The sequence below is a fragment of the Tachyglossus aculeatus genome, chromosome 11, assembly GCF_015852505.1.
Source record: "Tachyglossus aculeatus isolate mTacAcu1 chromosome 11, mTacAcu1.pri, whole genome shotgun sequence".
Classification (NCBI taxonomy): domain Eukaryota; kingdom Metazoa; phylum Chordata; class Mammalia; order Monotremata; family Tachyglossidae; genus Tachyglossus; species Tachyglossus aculeatus.
This window is the reverse complement of record NC_052076.1, coordinates 47,823,383-47,844,648: the sequence shown is the minus strand read 5'-3', so window position 1 is coordinate 47,844,648 and position 21,266 is coordinate 47,823,383. Positions and strand designations below refer to the sequence as shown.

General features: G+C 44.4%; 1 protein-coding gene across 4 annotated transcripts in view; it reads left to right on the top strand.

The window, feature by feature from the left end:
- The window catches only part of ANKRD11 (ankyrin repeat domain 11), a 366,873-nt gene that overhangs the window by 286,233 nt on the left and 59,374 nt on the right, over window positions 1-21,266 (top strand). For 2 of the 4 annotated variants that reach the window (XM_038753397.1, XM_038753398.1), the window contains one exon: window positions 5,478-5,616. The exons of 1 other annotated variant lie outside the window; for it this stretch is intronic. In XM_038753397.1, the coding sequence (XP_038609325.1) occupies window positions 5,478-5,616 (139 nt within the window). Of the gene's footprint in view, window positions 1-5,477; window positions 5,617-21,266 lie in introns of those variants that run through there. One more of the 4 variants, XM_038753399.1, reaches the window with a different exon arrangement.

Sequence of the window (21,266 nt, the reverse complement as noted above, 5' to 3'; positions counted from 1 at the left end):
TGGAGAGCGAGGATCCAACTTGCAAAGGTGGATGGTAAGGTGGGTTGGGGGGCACCACCTCATACCTCTCTCCTGGTCGTTCACCACTCCAACCCCCTCCGCCACCATTTTTTAATAGCTTTGGGTCCATTTCTGCTTTTTGACTCTTGAGCGTCTTACCTAGTTCTGACTGTCGTTTGTGTTGTCCGCCCACCCCTTGAAGTTACAAACCGTATTGTCTTTTGTGTACTCCTTCAGCGCCACGTTTGGAACTTTGAACAGAGTAGGCTTTCAGTGAATTCTGCTGGTAATGATGTCCTCTGCTGCTCTTTCTCCCCATACACAATCTCAGTTCAGTCGTTTTCTGTGGGCTTCAGCAATCCCCGGTGTTGGCTATTGAAGGCGAGAAGAGAAATAGTTCTTGGACCTGCTACATCGCAGGTACTCCCCGTGGTCTCTGCTCTTCAATTCCTCTCACGGGAGCTATTGGAATAGGTCAAGGGAGGCCTGACTTGAGGTTCCTAAGGCTTCTTCAGGTTACCATTTAGCTTCTCAGGAACTCGGCCCCCCCCCCGCCAAACCGCTCCCGAGTATTAGAAGAAAAAGGTTCTGAGGGTTCAGAGTAAATTCCAAGACGAATAGTGGTCAAAAAAAAAGAAGAAGAAAAGCGTCCTGGCAGATATTGTTAACAGTAGAAGAACATGAAGCAACTCTGTGGTAATCCTCTCGATTTACTCCCATTTGATCGATTCTCCATTAGAACTGCTGTCTGGTTCTAGGCTTTACAGTGAAAGAAGGGGGAAGAATAAGCTCAAGAAAATGACTGTATTCTTGGAAGATAAGACCCAAGATTTGAAAAGGTGAAAAAATCAGGGGATCATTTTAGCCAAAGGTGCTGCTTAACCATATTCAAATATATGACTACCATATTTACTCATATAAATTCTACACATTTTTTTCATAACTTTTGTAACCTAAAACAGAGGAAGGGCTGCTATAGGGGAAATTTAGTCTAGTGCTAAAAAAGAAAGAAACAAGGAGAGAAGGAAGAGAAAGATAATTAGAAGGGCACTTTTATTGCACTCTCCCCAGTGTTGCATACTGTGGGCACACGGTGAATTCCCCATTCCCCACCCGCTCCCACTTCTCCTCTTCCTATCACAGTGGACGTGTTACAGAAAAGAATCGTTCACGGCCTGAGCCTGTACCTGCAGGTGCCCTGACCCTACTTTTCGTCACACAGTGGCCTGCACTGCTACTCATTCATTCATTCAGTCGTATTTATTGAGTGCTTACTGTGTGCAGAGCACTGTACTAAGTGCTTGGGAAGTACAAGTTGGCAACAGATAGAGACAGTCCCTACCCAACAACGGGCTCACAGTCTAGAAGGGGAAGACAGACAACAAAACGAAACATGTGGACAGGTGTCAAGTCATCAGAACAAATAGAATTAAAGCTAAATGCACATCATTAACAAAATAAATAGAATAATAAATATGTGCAAGTAAAATAAATCATAGCATATAAAACTAATCTTTTATTTTCTTCTTAAAATCAGATGGGAAAGGTGGTACAGTGGAGGCAAGCAGAGTAAATATAGTAGCTATTGTGTTGAAGAGGCTGGCCAGCCATTCTGCAGCTCCACTCTTCATTATAAAATGGTTATAACTAAGCCCTCAGCTAAGTGCTGGATAAACTCCTTCCAGGAGAAATTTAAGAGTAGCATCAACGTTCCTCTGTGTGGATTGGTTAAGTGCATTCTTACCAAGATTCAGGATGGCTAGCTGTTGTCCCTCTCTAGTCTGCTCTACCAGCTCCCTCGACTTGACTGGATGACCCTTCTAGACTTAATTCTCTTAGTTCTTGAATGTTTTCTAGTTTGGCAGCGTAAAAGAACATTTTGTTCTCAGAGTGTCAATTTAGTGAAGTTTCTAAATTTTGCTCTTTTCCAATGGAAGCTAATATTCTGAAGATTAAGTTCCAGTTCAGTTCTTCCTACCAGCCAACTGACTAAGCATGCAGCTTGGCTGCAGATTTTCCTATCTTGAGAACTGCCAATCGGAACTGGCCCTCCTGGGGCCTCGCTTCTGGCCTGTAACACACCCATGGGGAAGACAGAAGCAGCAAGTCCTTGACCTTCCAGTCCACCAGACCGCCGAGCTACATGGCCGGTTACCTCTGCCCCACGTCGTTACCAACTGGCCCCAACCCAGCGGGAAGGACAGAAGCACTGACAGCTACTGAAACTGTTAGACTCTGAGTCACGAGAAGTCTGAAACTCTGCTCCCTTAGCTATGGTGCCCTATTTCTTTCTCCCATTCTTTCTCTCTCTCTTTCCCTCTCTCCCCCACCCCCTTTCCTTTTTGCAGTTTTCATTGTCCTTGTCTTCGATGATTTTATGTGTTTTAGCGTTTCATCTTTCCTTATAGATCGGTCACTTTTCCCCACTTTGGCTTCGATTGTGACCCCTTTGAGTCCAGGGACCATATCTCATTCTCTCCAGTGAATTTCCCAGTGCTTAGTACAATGCTTTGCACCCACTGGATGCCACTACTACAATTTCAGAATGAAAGGAGATTGATTGACTGATGAATTGAGATGGGAGAGAGATAGGAGGAGGTTTCTGCTGGGAAGCAGCAGTGTCCCTAAATAACTTCAACTGCTTAATAATACCCATGCGGAGTGTGAAAGCCCTCTTCTCCCCCCTCTTTTTCCCGCTCTCCTCCCCCCCACCACTGCCTCTTACAATTTGTTCTGCTGGTGGCACACCTAGAACACCTTCCATTCGTCTGGCTGTCCTCCCAACCCATCTACAGGCTTGAATCTCCTCCCATGGCGTCACCAACCTGTCTGCCTTTCCACCTTTCCAACTGGATCTTCTCCCATCTGTCACTCTGGCTATCCATCTGCCTGCTTCCATCTCCATCTGGGCTACCTCGTGCATGGATCTCTTACTATCCAGGTCTCTTCATCCAGTCTCTTTCTATCTGTCAATAGTTGGCATATTTTAGAACAGTGCTTTGCACACAGTAAGCACTTAACAAATACCATCATTATTATTATATTTTACAAAGCATCTGAAAGGCTTCCGTGATTAACCCAGGTCAAACATCCATTCCACATCATTCTTTTACACTAAATCTAGTGCACTCTGAATGCAGCATTGATGTTACTGCACATTTGTTGTTTTTTTAATTATCAATGGTGGGGTCAAACGCTGTATATTATGTATCGGTCATTTTCTCTCTCACTAAGCTTCTTGGGAACAGGAACTGCATCAAACCAGAGCTGCATAATTTCAGACATGCTGTCAGTTCTTAGTTCATGTTCACTGTTGATGATAGGATGATATGCTCAGTTAAATTTAATTTTACTTTATCTCTGTGATGCGTAACATGTGTGCTCTTTGAGGGTGGGGTGATTAAAAATTTATTTTGGTAACCTGGTTCTTGCTTGCGTTTAGATCGTGACTAAATTTCTTGTTCTTAGTTGGAGTTTGCCTTCATCTTCAGGGTCAACTGACAAAGGAGCTACTTATTTAACCGCGCAGCTTCTTTCTTTCCCCTCTAAATTTTCAGATTATATAGAATGTCATTTCAAGACCTTGATTCAAATGCTTGTATCTGAATCATAGAAGTTTAGGATGGTAGAGCTGGAAGGGACCTCCAGGGAGTGAAAGAACCTGAGGTATTCCATATTGGGTCAGTCTAAACCCTAATGTAAAATTCAGCCTCTGACAATGGCACCGAAGTTTGTTCACTTGCCCTCTTTCACATCCAACCACACGGTTAGGCTATATCTTCTAATATTCCTATTTTTTCCCTTTAATATCGTCCTCTGGACGCATCTCATCCATTCACAGTTTCAACCCATCAGTGCTTTCCACCCCCACAGCCGCCTTCTCTTTTAATCCCCCTACCTCAGGAAGCTGAGTAAACAAGCCATCGAGAACAAATAGGTGACTCTTCCTTTCTTTAAGACCCCCAGGGAATAGAGACTCAACAGCCTCCTTTGGGATTCTTTTCCTAGATTTGATCTTTCAACCAAAATCTCTCCTGTTTTTATTTCAAACCCATTTTCTTTTGTTTAATCCTCAGTAGACTTAGAGTTCAGCATCCTCCTCTTTGAAAATCCCTTCTATATTCGAAGAGGGTAGCCACCCCAGAGCCATCTCTTCTCTAGGAAACAACCTTTATTCTTTTTCCTCATAAGCCCTTTCCTCATTTTTTAGGCTTTTCTTTGGGCCCTCTCCTGTCATGCTTCTATTTGCACATAAGGCATCCGGAAAACAAAACTGGTATGCAATGTTGCACTCAGCCAATTAATATGGGGGCACCTGGTTGGTGACATTAGAAGAATGGTGACATTTTCCTCAATCCAGTAAAAGATGCATAGAGTAGAATGGATTGCCATTTTGTCTGTCGGTGGAGGAATGCTTGAAGCTAATTTCATTTCAAAAGCAACCTGCATATTGCTATTAGCAATCATAGCCGGGCAAAGAAGTAGAACACCTACTCGGAAAAGGTCTGTGAAGCTTGGAATTGGGATGGACTAGAGACTTTTCCTCCTCCCCCAGATATTTGGCTGCCCTGAGCCAGGAAAGCATTTGCCACCCCTTCACTGCGTGCTCCCCGCCAACACACGTGATGGCATCGGATGGAGCATTGTGCCACAGTCCACCGGAGCCCACCCAAACCTATGGCAAGAATATGATAATAAAAACCAAACGATAACTGCCACTTACCATTTTAATCTTGCTGTTAGAAGAGCTCAGATTTGCTGGCTTTAAAAATTCCCAATAGAAAATTCTCACAAAGTCGTGATGCTGCCACCCCCCCCACCCACCCACCCTTTTACAGTTCCATCCTTTCGTTTTCTTGCTCCTTCCCAACCATCTTTATCTCCCCCTCCTCATTCCTAATATAGCATATCAAGTGTCCCCACAAGACCTCTGCTGTTAAAACCCATAGAAACCATTCAGTCTGAGTGAAGAAGTTTAGTACACAGGCGTAGGAGTCAGAGGCCCTGCGTTCTAACCCCGACTCCACTACTTACCTGCTGTGTGGTCTTGGGCAAGTCACTTAAACTTCTCTGTGGTTCTGTTCCCTCATCTGCGAAGTGGGGATTCAGTATCAGTTCTCCCTTCTACTTAGTGTGTGAGCCCCTTGTGGGACCTGATTACCTTGTATCTACCCCAGCGCTTAGTACAGTACTTGTCACCTAGTAAGCGCTTAAAAAACCCACAAGTTATTATTATTGTCATTATTATTTGACCTCCAATTAAAGTACCATAATTATAATAATTATTGTTATTGTTATTAAAAACACAGAAATGGAATTCTCTGGAGAGCTTCAGTCAGGTGTATTAAGTTTTGTCCACATGCAGAGTTGGCTTACTGAATCCCAGAAGCAGCAACAGGCTTTCGAGTTCAACATTTACCCTGTGGGAGGAGTACATGGACATTCGGAAGTGATTATAAAATGTATTTCCTTTCTAGGATAAAGATAAAGTTTCTCTAACCAAGACTCCAAAGTTGGACCGAAGTGATGGAGGGAAAGAGGTGAAAGAGAGAGCTACCAAGCGGAAGTTGCCTTTCACTGTTGGAACAAATGGAGATCAGAAAGACTCGGATACAGGTAAAAAGAACAAAAAAAGACAGCCCAATCCACCTGATTTAAATATGAATGATCAATATGTATGGCACCTCTTAATCTACCATAAATTGCTTTCCATGAATCCCACACAGCGTCTCCTGAATGGTTTAAACCTGAACAAGGCAGCCTTTCATTACGTTTCATTGTAGGCCAGAGACCGACGACTGAGGATTAGTACCACTGTTGTCTTAGTGCTAGGTTTAATTCATATATAGTAACTTTTACAGCGAGTCGTTCATTCTTTTGGCTGTCTTAGGGATTGTTGTTTCTGGTTCAGTCTTGTAGCGTCTTTTATTCCTTTCACCTCCTTCCTCTCTATACCTTTCTCGGCCTCTTTTGTACCTGGGACACCTCTCCCCAAAAGAATCTTTTCAAATTATAATTCCACCAAGAATCCTCTTCTGCTTCGATGAGAGATGGGAAGAGAATTCTCCCATCCTAAACTGTATTTTCAGTTGCCCACCTGTGAATTTCTTCCCTCAATGAAAGCAACCCACCTGAAGTGGTAATAGAATCTGATTCCCTACTCTGAAGCTCACTTTGTTTTGCTTTGCTTTGGAGTTCCAGCCTGCTCCCAAGAGTAGTTAATATTTAAAGGCGTGAACATTAAAAGAGAAGATCCTGGAACACAAAAAAAGCACTATACAAAACAACAGAAGTTAAAAATTCAAAGGAGGTAGGGAAATACTTAGTTTGATGTTTTTCTTCCCTCTCCTTTCTGCATTGCCCTGGCCCTTGGTTTGGTCACCTTTATTCACCCCTCCCTCAGCCCCATGGCACTTATGCCCAGATCTGTAATTTATTTTAATGTCTCTTTCCCCCTCTAGATTGTAAGCTCCTTGTGGATAGGGATCACGTGTACCAACTCTATCATACTGTATTCTCCCGAAGCCTTTAGTTTAGTGCATTGCACACAACTAGAGCTCAATAAATATGATTGATTGGTTGAAAGAAGGCAAAAAATGATTTTGCCTCCAAGCCCCAAGTTGGAAGTGGGAGTGACAAAATTGTGTGGCATCCAGAAAGCATCCAAGGGGTGAGGTACAGTGTTCCTGCCCAAATGGCTGGAGAATTCCCACGGCAGGACGCCATAGGGATTGGTGGCACTTGGTATATTTGTTGAACTCCTTCTGTGTGCAAAGTACTGTACTGAGCACTTGGGAGGGTATAGTAGATGCGGGAGACACCATCCCTGCCCACATAGAGAGTACCATCAAATCTCATGATTTAAGCATGTGCACAGACCCCCTGTTTTATTGCTTTGAGTGAAAGTATGCTTGCTCAACTAGACTCTCAGAGTATTCATTCTCCAAAGCTGAGACAGTGTCTTTTAGATGTTCAGTTCTCCTAGGTTTCGTGGCTATTTCATAAATATGAATTGGGGGTACTAAGACAAGAGATAAAGAAGGAAGAGTGTTGGGGAATATATTCACTGGAAATCGCACAGAGAAAGCGCCTATAAATATCCAACTGCATCATCTAGTCGGCTGATCGTATTCAGGAGATTATGTCCTGGAGTAGGAGAGGCTTTGCAGGAGTGAACGTGAGGAGGGATTCAAGTAGGGAAGAAAAACTGATTTTGGGTGAAAAGTTATAAATATTTAAAGCGGCGTGGAAGAATATTTACAGATGGAGTAGAAAAAGAAAATAAAGTAACTGTTAAATCTGGGTAGGATTTGCCTTTGCAAAACCTTTGCCAGATCTGCACACCGGGAATGAAGGGATTACTTAATTGGAGAGTGTGCATTTATTGTCTTTACCGAGGATATCCCATCAGACAGCGTTGCATGTCTCCTGTGTCTCTTAAGAGAAAGCAGTTATTTCTGATTGCTAGAGACACTGGCCTGGTTCTCGACTCTCTCAGTCTCATACCTCGTTTCTCACCCTGCAAAGTCAGGATGACCACATCTGTGTACCTGAGGGTGTTCTAACTTGGCTAGGGCTCAATGCCTAAAGAAAATCATGTGAGACCTAAAGGAAATACAGCAGCCACCCTGAAAGTAATTTAGTAAATTCTGCTTTGCCTTTCTGTTTTGACTCTTCATTTTCATTTTCTTTTGTAGACTAAATTTGTATTCTCTGTCCCTGGCTTTTGGGGGAGTAAATGATAGGTGAAGGAGGCCAGAAAGGTGTTGGGTGACAGAGTGACAAGTGAGAGCTGTATGTGTGTGTGCCTTCAGTGGGGCTGGGTGTCAATGTGAATTTTGCAGGGAGATGAAAATGTTTGCAAGGCCATAAATTGTTTCAATATACCTGTAAATTTACCAGTAAGGATGATATTCTTGATGATGCTTCAATTCTAAGATGCTTTTATTAATACTAGTGAGTTGTGATTAATGGTACAACATCTGGTTACTTAATATTTGCACTTAACCAGTTTTTCATAGGTATAGGATTGGTCAACATTTTGATTAATAATTGCCTGTAATGTGCTCATCATTGCTTCTTTGCAGTGATGGGCTATTTATTCACCAGTTGGAAGCATCATAATAAAATTATTAGCATGTCATTGCATTGACCTCTGTATTGCTTCTACCACTGAGCAAATCAACCTTAAACTGAACCAGAAACGACTTCTCTATTTTTTTATGGTATTGTTAAGCTCTTACTGTACGCCAGTTGCAGAACTAAGCGCCGGAGTAGGTACGAGTTTGGACGCAGTCCTTGTCCAGTGTGGGGCTCACAGTCTTAACCCCCACTTTTTAGATGAGGTAACTGAGGCAGAGAGACGTCAAACGACTTATTTTTCATGTCGATTCCTCTGTTGGAAAACATCGTAATGAAATTGATGTAAGACTGTAGAGGGAATTTCTAGTTCAGTTTAAGGATGGTTTTCTCAGAAGGAGCAGGAGAATACAGCGGTCACAGTTGCCCACTCTCCCAAGCCACCTGCAGAAAGCCCTAAGGTGGGTGGGTGTGAGGTGATGAGAGAAGAGTGGAAGATTCAGTGGGACTGGGAGCCGTAGCCTCATGCTCAGCGTGGAGTACTCTGGGCAGCTCTGGAACATAGAGAAGTTCATTCATTCATTCATTCGTATTTATTGAGCGCTTACTGTGTGCAGAGCACTGTACTAAGCGCTTGGGAAGTACAATTTGGCAACATCTAGAGACGGTCCCTACCCAACAGTGGGCTCACAGTCTAGAAGGGGGAGACAGACAACAAGTTGTGCTTGCTGATTGCAGTGAGCCCTTAAAAGATGTAAAGAGACTTTCCCAATCAACATCATCCTTCTGTCAAAATATTTTTATACGTGTCTTTGTGTCAGAGTCTCTCCTTGTGAGCAGGGAATGTTTCACTTTCCTTTTTCTGGACTTCGTAAGCACTTAGTTCAGGGCACTGCACCTAGTGGGCATTCAGTAAATACTCTTCTTTCTCCTCCTCCTTCTTCTATTACTACTACTACTACAAAAGAAGTAATTGTAGAAGTAGAATTACTTGTAGAAGTAGAATTGTAGAAGTAATTGTGGGGAAACAGGTTCTCCTAGGTATTCCTTGGAAGGAATCAATTTGGAACACTGCATCAAATCTTTCAGGACAGCAGGGTATTATTTAGTGCACCAAAGCAGTCTCTCTTCGACCAGGCGTGCCCAGTGTTGATCAGTGTATCGACATTGATAAAATTTCAGAGAATTTTTGGTGTCGGTGTTGCTAACCATCTGATTCATTAGCCAGCTAAAATAAGGAAGGAGTGGCTAGTATTCTACATCTTAATTCAGTGTGGTAGAGCTGCGAAATGATAGGTTGGGGTTGGTATTTTTGGTGTGGGTTGAACATGTAACTACTGATTGGCCCAAGAGTGATCTGATTGACAGGTGACAGCTGGAGGCATTTGAATTCCAGCACTCCTCTTCGCCCCTGCCACCTACCTACCCTGAGATTCCCCCGGGTTGTTGGAAGCGTGTGGGAGCATTTCCGAGGGCATAAAAATCTGAAAAACCATCTGTCAGACAGATGTGTTAGCATCGGGGTTTCCAGAGCAGGCTCTGAGGCAGATAGAAATGTAGGAAGTTTCAGGATATATGACTCCAAACTATTTTGCCTGCAGAACAGAATCCCCATCGGCATCAGGGTGACATTCTACTGCAGATTTGGGCCCAAAGATCATATTCAGGAAACATGAGCTCCCATTCTTTGTTTCCATTTGCCGGTCTCTTTTAATAGTTCTGACTATTTCCCATCTCCTCAGGTGTTGGAACAAAGGTGTGAATGGCAGTGGCAGGGTGGGAGGAAAATAGGAAAAAGAAATCCAACAATGACAACTTTAAAGTCAACAAGACTCTTTTGTAACATCTAACTACATGAGTACAGACGGATGCATAATTTATAGAAGGCTGTGCAAATATCATGTAAATTTTTTCCTTATCCCAGTTTTGATCATCTTAAAGTGGTAATGCTCATTTTAAGATGCCGCATCTTTATACACCTGCTCAGTTGAATCACCCAAATTCTGTTCTTTGGCAAGATGTTTCTGGTGGTGCTTGCGTGGGGCAGGATTGAAGGCTGGGGTTGGGTTTTTATTTTATTTTTTGCCTTGTTTTGTTCCTTGGTGTGTCACTCTTTCTACTTGTGTCCTAGGTAGGAACTTTACCAAAGCAATGTGCCAATCTGCCACTTGAACGCAGGCAGAGTGGGGTCCTTTTGCAATGTCAGCGATAATTTTCTCATTTCAGTTTAGATTTCTTTGCAAACGGTATAATTGAGATGGAAGTTAGCTCATATTAGTCCTCTGTGCAGTCCTTCCCCAAGTCTTCCTCTTGAGATTTGTGAGTGGGAGAAGGGCTCTATCTGCCCTTTTTGTTTGGAACAGTGGTGCCCTGCTTTGGAAGCTGCCACCCCCCTAGTTCTTTTTTAATTAATCTCTCCACCTTTTGCTCACTAAGCATTCTGATCCATTTGAAGTGTGGGCCAAGCCCACCTTTGGGATTGTTTGAAGCAGAGAATTTTATATCCTGACTCATCTAATCTTAATCCAGGGTCAGTGGGGCACACAGTTTCCAGAGGTGGGAGTTTGGGAAATTGAACAGAGTGAGTTCTTCTGCTCCTTTTTCGCTTTTTGAAAAAATTAGCCGAAACATATTGCTGGAAAGGGGCTAACTAAACCTCACTAGACCACCATCACCTCTTTGCCTCCCATCTCCCCTTGCCTAAAAAGAGACCCTGTTCTCTCCGATGTCGCTCTTAAGGAAGCCTCGGTTTGGGAGCTCCAGAATCCAATTTTTGGCAGAGCTAACACTTCAAATCATCCCTGCCCAGGGGGAGGAGGAGCCTTTGGAAACGCCTAGTCAGTGCTGTGGGAAACGTGCCAAACATAATGCATTTTTATATCTGTTGTGAAAGCCTCAGAAGAGTCGATTATCCGAGTCTGATCAAAACCAGTTCACCCATGCCTGGGTCGCCTACATGGCGGGCTGGACGGCAACCAGGTGAACGAGAGACACTCCTGGTAAACAGTTGACAGTGTCCAGGGATTGCCATAAATTCCCTTCAACCATGTAAGAATATCTGGTGGTTCAAAGCAAGTGTCCCACACAGAGACTCCCAAAGTGACCCCACCCCCCCAACTTGCCCTGATTCAGGAGGCACACATCATGGTTTTTATTTCTTTGGCAGTTCTTCACTCATCCTTCTACTAACTCACAGTGTGCAAGCTATTGATTCGATTCCTGTGATTTTTTTAAACTGCAGATGGTTTCTCACTAATTCCTTGCAGCATTTGCCTTGCTACATAGATTTGGTCCATCACCAAACTATTTCCCCCCGCACAATCGACATTGTCCAAAACACCATTAGGTCTGCGGGAAATTTGACCTTCTGCCCGGCGGTTCTGCTCAAAATTAGTGTCCCCCTCTTCCTTTCCCACCCACTTCTTTCGGTAACAGTTCACAATAATAGTCCTGCTCAAAATTCATTCCACACATTTTATTATTAAAGGGGGTAATGGTGTGGAAACTCGTCCCCCACCCCCTTCCATTTCTGTTACTGCTTTTCTGTGTACACATCCATCATTTACACTGTCTTGGAGAACATAATCCTGCAAACAGTGGTGCTAACGGTCATCGACAAGGACTGTGACTGGGAAAGCAGTGAGAGGAATGGGGAAAGGCAAAGCGGAGTCCAGCTGTGCACCTGTCCCCTCTCCATATCACAGGGGATCTGCCCCACAATACCAGAAGGCAGGGGCAGGGCCGGAAGTTAATTAATTAATGGTGGTATTTGTTAAGCACTTACTATGTGCCGAGCACTGTTCTAAGCAGTGCAGTAGATAATACAAGGTTGTCAGGGTGGATGTGAGTCCCTGTCCCACTTGGGGCTCACAGTCTTAATCTCCGTGTTACAGATGAGGAAACTGAGGCTCAGAGAAGTGAAGTGACTTACCCAAGGTCACACAGCACACAAGTGGCAGAGCTGGGATTAGAACTCAGGGCTTTCTGACTCCTAGTCCCGTGCTGTAGCCACTAGGCCACACTGGAGCCCTGGGCACAGCAGGGCAGTAGTTCTCGCTGCAGCCCCTCTTTCAGCAGCTCTGGCCCAGGTCCCAAGAAAAGCAAGCAGGCTCAAAGCGAGCTCCTTGAGCTGAATCCCAAGCCATAACTCTCAAGAGAAAGCCTCCCCCTCCAACCAGAAAGAAAGTTGGCACTGTCTTCAGACACACGCACTTTCTACAAATGGGCGGGAGAATCTTAGCCAAACTCTCTCTGGCTGTGCTTCCCTGTCACGCTGACGGGGCGAGAGAAGAGGCCGTTTAAAGGGATTCTCCTGCCTCTCTCCTCCTTTAGTCTTCTTTTACCTAAGCTGCCTCCTGTCAGGTTCAAGCCCTCATAGTCAAATAGCTTTCCCCATCCCCATCCTCCCTCCTACCAAAAATGAAAAAAAAAAAGATTGTTCCTTAAGAACTCATTTCAGATATACTCTGACCCGCACTTCACAGAGCCTGGGGAAACTCTATTTCCCGAGTTCTGACGAACCTTAGGTGGGAGAGGGAATGTTGGAGGAAAATTGGGTTTTTAAAAGCAGATTTTGCTCCAATATCTGACTGGGCTAGAAAAGGAAAAGCCAAAAAGGATGTGAAGCCTTCATCTCACTCATCTCTAAACTGATTGTAGAGTTGTACAGACGTCTTTTTCCTTGAGCAGAGCTCCTTGCTATTCGCCCGTCTTGTTGTCGATCATGTCGGTTGCATGGATTCTGGCAGCATGGGGGCTGCGGGGGAGCCGGGGACTGGACCCCATAGTGCTGAAGCCATTAGCTGCAACAGAGATGGAGCCAAGAAGGCAGACCACCCTTTGGCCCCTAAGAAGAGGAGGATAAGAAAGAGGACATTGCTCCTGCTGCTTTTTAGGTCGTCACCGGGGCTGGGGTGTGAGCATTTGTTTCCTGAAGCCCCGTGAGGAGGAGCCGTCAAGGCAGCCGTCCGCACCTTCTCCCTGGCCGTCCAGGCAGCGTGCGGTGGCGGAGACGTGTGGCGGGGACGCCTGGGGGCCGGGGCCCCGCAGCTGCACCGGCACGGACTTAGAGCCGGAATCTGCGGTCACGGCCACGAGGCTGACTTGTTTCCAGGGCGGCAGTGGCCACGGCTGCAGCCAGCCAATCTGCCGGCTCAGCGGGCCGCCCAGCCTCTTGGCGTACCCTGGCTGCAGCTGCTCAGGAGGGCCAGCCTCCCTCCCAACCCCGGCTGCTCCCCAGTTTCCTGGTGGGCAGAGGTACCCAGTCCCAGTGCCCAACGGGGACTCAAAAAGGGACAAGAGAAGGAAGAGCAGCACCAGTGAGTCTCATTTTCTTCCTCTTTCTCCCTCTCCTTTCCTTCCTCCCTTCCGTCTTCTCTTCTATCCCTTATTTCCTAGTCCTCTTCCCTCCTCCTACTTCACTCTCGTCTTTTCTTCCCTGACACTCTACTCCTTTCTTTCCTTCCCCCTCTCCTCTTTCTGCTCCGCTCCTTTACTGGTCCACCCCCCAAGCCTGCCCTCAGGCTCAAAATGAAATGAGCACCCGTGACTGGTGGTGGTGATGAACGTGGGGATAATTACGATCTCTTGCCAGAAGAGGCAGGAAATTGAGGGAGTGCAATCCTAGGACCTCCTGACCCCCATAGAATGCAGATTTTTTAAACAGTATGTAAAACCCCCTCCTAAATCATGTTGCAGAAGGCAGGGATCATGTCTAAACTCTAGTGTATTAAACTCTGAAGTGCTTAGTACAGTGCTTTGTACTCAGTAAGCCATCAATAAATAACTTTGAAGTAAGAAGTCAATCACTTCTGAGAGCTTCAAGGCCCTACTGAGAGCTCACCTCCTCCAGGAGGCCTTCCCAGACTGAGCTCCCTTCTTCCTCTCCCCCTCCTCCCCATCCCCCCGCCTTACCTCCTTCCCCTCCCCACAGCACCTGTATATATGTATATATGTTTGTATATATTTATTACTCTATTTTATTTGTACATATTCTATTTATTTTATTTTGTTAATATGTTTTGTTTTGTTCTCTGTCTCCCCCTTCTAGACTGTGAGCCCACTGTTGGGTAGGGACCGTCTCTATATGTTGCCAACTTGTACGTCCCAAGCGCTTAGTACAGTGCTCTGCACACAGTAAGCGCTCAATAAATACGATTGAATGAATGAATGAATGAAAGTCCACCCATAAGTGACAGTTTGGGAACTGAATCTTTAGAGGCAGATATTCAGGTGAAGACACCCAACCCACACCGTGCCTCCCAAATTCTCCATTTTACTGTTGGAAAATCCTTGGGGCACTGAAGGCTGTGGAATGGAATGTGCAGTTTTGCCCTATGCAATCTGTTGTCCTTTTGATGTATGTAACATTTGCATTTTCTTGGGAAGGTTTAGCCATTTGTATTTATTATATTGTCTTAAACCCAAATGTTACTTTCTAAGTTGTTTAGTAAGCCATATGAAAGATTTAGGGGATGAAGTTGAATGAGTGAAATTCCAATGGTGTGTCCCCTTGTCAATGCCTTGTGTGCGTTTCTCAGCATTAGGACCACAGAGAGCTGGGCAGGGCAAGGACGAGCAGTTCTTTGGAGACCATCTCAGCGGGGGAGTTTGGGGTGGGGATTTTTCATTTTGCTTGGGGACTTGTTTGGGGTTTTGAGGGAAGGAAGTGTTTTTTATTATTGCTTTTAAATTCTGAGTAATTTACCTCTGTGGTGAGAAGGTGTATGGTGTGTGGGAATGTCTTTTATTTTCTTCCCAAGGGAAATACCTTCTACTTCTGAGTATGTTAACCTTTAATTTGGAGGAAGAGAACTAACCCCCCCAACACTCTATGGAAGGTGAAGAGGGCTTAGTTGGAGCAAAAATCCTGAAGGAGGAGTTGGGTGGGGAGGATATAAAACTAGGGAGAGTAGAAAATAAACTGGGAAGGTCTCCTGTGGAGAGGTGTATGATTTCAGAAGGGTTCAAATGGGAGGAGAGCTATGAACTGTCAGATGGAAAGCCAGGAAGTTTACACCGTGGCAGGAATGTGAACAAGAGGCTGATGGTGAGAGAGATGAGAATTTTGCAGGGTGAGTAGGTTAGTTTGAGGAGGATGAAGAGGGCGAGCTGGGGCATCGTTGGTAGAAGAGAGTGGATAAGTAGGAAGGAGAGCTGATCGAGTGCCTGAAAGCACTGGAGTTTCTGCTTGATGCAGAGAACCATAAGCAGTTGGGTACTCGAGCTCATCCCACTCCCTCTGCTCCCCCCACCCCGACAACATTTAACATAAATATCTTTAAGAGGGTTGCTTCCCCTACTTGTAACGCATCTGATGGTCTGTCTCTCCCACGAGACTGTAAGCCCGCGAGACTGTCTACTTAACGCTGTCGTACTCTTCCAAATGTTTAGTACAGTGCACTGTAAGTGTTCAGTAAAATAGCACTGAAAGATTGACGCATGTGAGAAAGTCATTTGAGGTGTTTGAAATGTGCAAAGGCATGCGCTGAACAACATTGCAGAAAAGTGGCCCAGGCAGCAGAATTAAGTGTGGACTGTATTGGAGGCAGGGAGATCAGTAAAGAGGCTGATGCAGCAGTCAAGCTAGAATATGACAAGTGTCCGGGGCAGCGTGGTGGTCATTTGGAAGGAGAGGAAGGTCTGGGTGCTCTGAAGGTTTCCAGAATGTATATGCAAGTTCACATTAATAAGTATAATAAGTAATAAGTACGAAGAGTGATTGCCTTATTTTCCTAACTTGCCCAGAGTGATTAGGTCTGTCCATGCAAAGTCTTTCCCCAGTGAGCCTGAGTAATGGCAAGAAGGTTGAATCCTGATGTTTTGGAGTGGAGAGGATTTTGATAAAAGCAAATGATTTCTAAAAAGTACTGTTTTTCAGAAACATCCAGTGTTCTACCACAGCCACATTATGTGATAGAATCTTTGGTTAGGAAGTCTTAATGATTTGGATGATCAAGTGTATTTTTTACTTTAAATAGTTGATTTATTTTGTAAAACGCCTCGAACGGGGCTTGGTGCGGGGGAGTGGTTCCGTCAGGGAAACTACTTTTCCAGAGGCTTCCAAACTTTGTAGAGGCCCTTATGAGAGGAAAAGTGTTGGTTTATAGATACATTGATTCATATGTACCAACTACTTCTTAATAAAATGTTGGTTAGCATATATCAAAGACATCTAAGCATTGACTGCATGGATCTTTTTGTTCGCTCTGAAGTCTAAAATATTTCAGAAGTTGTTCTTCCTTGGCACTAACTGAAAATGAATTAATTAACCGGTTTGCTTCCCTTTCAGTGCTACTGAAGGGTTGCCAACAATGTCTTTAGACCTGGAAATTTTGGGACATGCATCATATATCCCGAAACAGGGATTCACTAGGCTGGCCAATTTTTTCAATAAAAATAGAAAAAGTTCATTAACCTGAAGAGGTTGGAATGAAAACAATTGACCAGCACCTGGGTGGATCACCCTAGGCCACCTCTGGTTCCCAGTGGCTCTTTACTGGTTCGTAGCAAGCCAGAAGCTGCTCAGGGTCATTAGTGGTTGGTAAATTTAGAGGAGTAGACTGTAAGCTCGTGTCCAGACGGAAAACTCATTGGTGGGCAGGGAACATTGTACTCTCCCAGCGCTTAGTGCAGTTCTCTGCTCACAGTAAGTGCTCAATAAATGCCTAATAGTAGTAGTACTTATTGAGCACCCACTCGATGCATTGCACCGTACTTAGGGAGTACAAAACAAATAAGAAAAACAAGGACAACATCACGTACACTCAGCCTTTCCATGTTATGTGTTTTCACTATTTATTTTGGTTAGAGACCATTCTTCTGGCAAACATGCATCTAACATGATGCAGTGGGAATAGAAAGGGTTGTGCACGTATATGTATAATGACGGCCCGATGCCCGGATTCTGTCTCGAGCTTTCCCTAATGCAGGGTTTGTCAGAAATCTACCCCCTACCCCGCTGAATAGGAGAACTGAGTGTACCTCAGTAAATAAAATCAGCTTAATAATAATAATTATGGTATTTATTATGTGCCTGGCACTTACTATGTGCCTGGCATACTCGGAGTTTCCACAGCTTCCCTGTAACATCCACAAATAACAGTCACCTTCTTTGTTGTTGAATGAAAGGTGATAACTGTTGGCTGCAGGCGGCCTATTTTCATTTCCTGTCGGTCTCTCCTGTCGTCCCCTCCCTGCAGCAACCATGAGGCTATGGAGTGGCCGACTCCCCCTGCTTTCAGGCATCAGCCCCGCACAGACTCTGCCCTTGCACTAAACTGGTTTCAAGTTTGGCTCCGTCATCGCACGTGAAAACAAGTCGTATTGGAATCACCAATAAAACTTGCTTATCGTGAGTAGTAAATTGTGAGATTAGGTGGCATAATTGTGCAGCCCCAACTTGAAGGCAGTAAGCCCATCAATCGGTCAATCCTATTTATTGAGCACTCAGTGGGTACAGAGGACTGTACTAAGCGCTTGGGAGACTATAATATAACAGACATATTCTCTACCCACAACAAGCTTACAGTCTAGAGGGGGAGACATACATTAATATAAATAAATAAATTATGGATATGTGCATAAGTGCTGTGGGGCTGGGAAGGGAGATGAATAAAGGGAGCAAGGCAGGGTGATAAGCAAGAGAGTGGAAGAAAAGGAAATAAGGGCTTAGTCAGGGAAGGCTTCGTGGAGGAGAGGTGCCTCCAATAAGGCTTTGAAGGTGAGGAGAGTAATAGTCTTTCGGATATGGAGAAGGAGGGCATTCTTGGCCAGATGTGGGCCAGAGGTTGGCAGCAAGATAGACGAGATTGAGATACAGTGAGTAGGTTAGAATTAGAGTAGCCAAGTGTGCGGGCTGGGTTATAGTAGGAGGGTAGTGAGGTGAGGTAGGAGGGGGCAAGGGGATTGGGTGCTTTCATGTCAATGGGAAGGAGTTTCTGTTTGATGCAGAAGTGGATGGGCCATCACTGGAGATTCTTGAGTGCAGAAAGGTGGACCGAACGTTTTTGAACAAAAATGATCTGGGCAGGAGAGTGAAGTGTGGACTGGAGTGGGGAGGCAGGAGGCAGGGAGGTTAGCAAGGAGGCTGAAAGAGTAATCAGGATAGGATAGGATTAATATGGTAGCAGTTTGGATGGAGAGCAAAGGGCGGATTTTAGCGATGTTGTGAAGGTTGAACCGGCAGGATTTAGTGATCGATTGAATATATGGGTTGAATGAGTTGGATGAGTCAAGTATTCATTCATTCATTCAATCGTATTTATTGAGCGCTTACTGTGCGCAGAGCACTGGACTAAGCGCTTGGGAAGTACAAGTTGGCAACATATAGAGACGGTCCCTACCCAACAGCGGGCTCACAGTCTAGAAGGGAGAGACAGACAACAAAACAAAACATATTAGTGAAATAAAATAAATAGAATAAATATGTACAAGTAAAATAAATAGAGTAATAAATATGTACAAACATGTATACATATATACAGGTGCGGTGGGGCGGGGAAGGAGGTAATGTGGGGGGATGGGGATGGGGAGGAGGGGGAGAGGAAGGAGGGGGCTCAGTCTGGGAAGGCCTCAATGATGGGCATGGGCAAGATGATGGGCACGAGCAAGATGATGGGCATGAGCGAACGGTTTGCCTGGAGAGAAGCCTCACTTAGGATGGGAGGCCGGAGCCCAAGTGAGAGCAGGGGAAGAAAGAGCCAAACTAAGGGGGTTTGAGAGAATAATAAAAGTATAACACCAGAGTTACAGGCTTGTGAGGCAGGAAGGATGGTGGTGCTTTGTACAGTGATGGGAAAGTCAGGGATGGGCAGAGTTTGTGGGGGAAGATATGGAGCTCTGTTTTGGACTTGTTAAATTTGAGGTGTTGGCAGGACATCCAGATAGAGGTGTCTCGAAGGCAGGAGGAAATGCAAGACTGCCGAGAGGGAGAGAGATCAAGGGTGGAGGTGTAGATTTGGGAATCATCCATTATTGGAGCCATAGGAGCAAATGAGCTCTCCAAGGAAGTGGGTGGAGATGGAGAATAGAAGGAGACCCAGAAGTGAACCCTGAGGGACACCCACAGTTAAGGAGTGGGAGGCAGAGGAGGAGCCCGTGGAAGAGATTGAGAACAAGTTGACAGAGAGATAGGAGGAGAACCAGGAGATGAAGATGTCCCTGAAAGTTGAGGTTGGATAATGTCTTGCAATCCTCCTCCTCATCATCATCATCAATCGTATTTATTGAGCGCTTACTGTGTGCAGAGCACTGTACTAAGCGCTTGGGAAGTACAAGTTGGCAACATATAGAGACAGTCCCTACCCAACAGTGGGCTCACAGTCTAAAAGGGGGAGACAGAGAACAAAACCAAACATACTAACAAAATAAATAGAATAGATATGTACAAGTAAAATAAATAAATAAATAGAGTAACAAATATGTACAAACATATATACATATATACAGGTGCAGTGGGGAAGGAGGTAAAATGGGGGGATGGAAATTGAAAATTACACAGATAATTGGGAATTGTCTTCTGTAGTCTACTTAATGCCAAGAAATATAGAAGACAAGATCTTATTAGTAGTAGTAATGATAATTATGATATTCGTTAAACGCTTACTGTGTCCCAGGTACTGTTCTAAGCACTGGGGGAGATACAAGATAATAGGGTTAGACACGATCCCTGTCCCACATAGTCTTAATCCCCATTTTACAGATAAGGGAACTGAGGCCCAGAGAAGTGAAGTGACTTGCCCAAGGTCACACAGACAAGTGGCAGAGGCAGGATTAGAACCCATGACCTTCTAACTCCCAGGCCTATACTCTAGGAGAAATCCATAGGATATTCACATTACACACTGCAGTCTAGTTCCTGTTCAAGTCTTTTTGTTGTTTGTTTGCTTTTTTCCTAGTTTCCTAGTTTTCCTAGTTTCTCAACCATTAATCTGAAAGGCACTTGGCTGTGCTCTGTTGGGCTTTACATTTACTCTGCTAGCATATATAAGCTGTGTCTCTCTGATTCATCTCCCAAACAATTTTTTAGGTATTTCATCATTCCATTTTAATTTCAGTTGATCATAGGGAAGATAGTGTTTTCACTTACCCTCTGAGCAAATGTATAAATAACTGTTTATTTTATTAGCATGATAAAATAATCATAGGAAAGAAAGGAAAGAACTGTCTACCTATTTTTTCTGTTTTGCAGTTCTAATGCGTACAGTTACAGAGGTCTCCCTCTGTAGCCCTTGACAGAGCTGACTGGTTAGTAAGAGTTTTTTCTCATCCCTTTTGCTTTACTCATTTTTCTACCGCTCGTCTTTTTCCAGTTAACACAACAGTGCTCCGAATTGCATCTCTTTCATTCATTCATTCAGTCGTATTTATTGAGTGCCTACTGTGTGCAGAGCACTGTACTAAGCGCTTGGAAAGTACAAGTCGGCAGCAGATAGAGACAGTCCCTACCCAACAGTGGGCTCACAGTCTAGAAGGGGGAAACAGACAACAAAACAAAACATGTAGACAGGTGTCAAAACCATCAGAATAAATAGAATGATAGCTATATGCACATCATTAATAAAATAGAGTAGTAAATATGTACAAGTAAAATAAATAGAGTAATAAATATGTACAAATATATAGAAGTGCTGTGCGGAGGGGAAGGAGGTAGGGCGGGGGGGCGATGGGTAGGGGAGGTGGAGAGGAAAAAGGGGGCTCAGTCTGGGAAAAGGGGGGGCTCAGTCTCTTCACTTTTCTACTTGTTCTTCTGGGTAACTTTCCATTCTCTTCAGTCTCTTGTTTTTCTGGCCTTAGAACCACTCTGCCCTTTTTAAGGTATTGTGATACTTCCCCGCCCACACCCTTCTGGTGACCCCTGTCACCAAAAAAAGCTTCAGCAGTTCTGCACTTTGTTCTAGTGTGCGTGACTGGGAAGTGTCAGTATTGTGATTCTGCTGGGGCTTTTTCTTTCTGAAAGCCATTTTCTCCCTCATTGACACTGATCTTCAGAATTAAATGTGTATGTGTATCTCTCCTAAGGCAACATACATCATCCAAATCAGTCACTCGACAAATATTACCTCTGGATAGGAAAACAAGGACTGCCTCCTCAGGCATAATGTCTTTCCTCTTCGCGTCTGGGCTTTTTTTTTTTAACTTATTAGTGATCTTTGGTTTGGTTGCTCAAATGGGGCTAAACTAAGAGA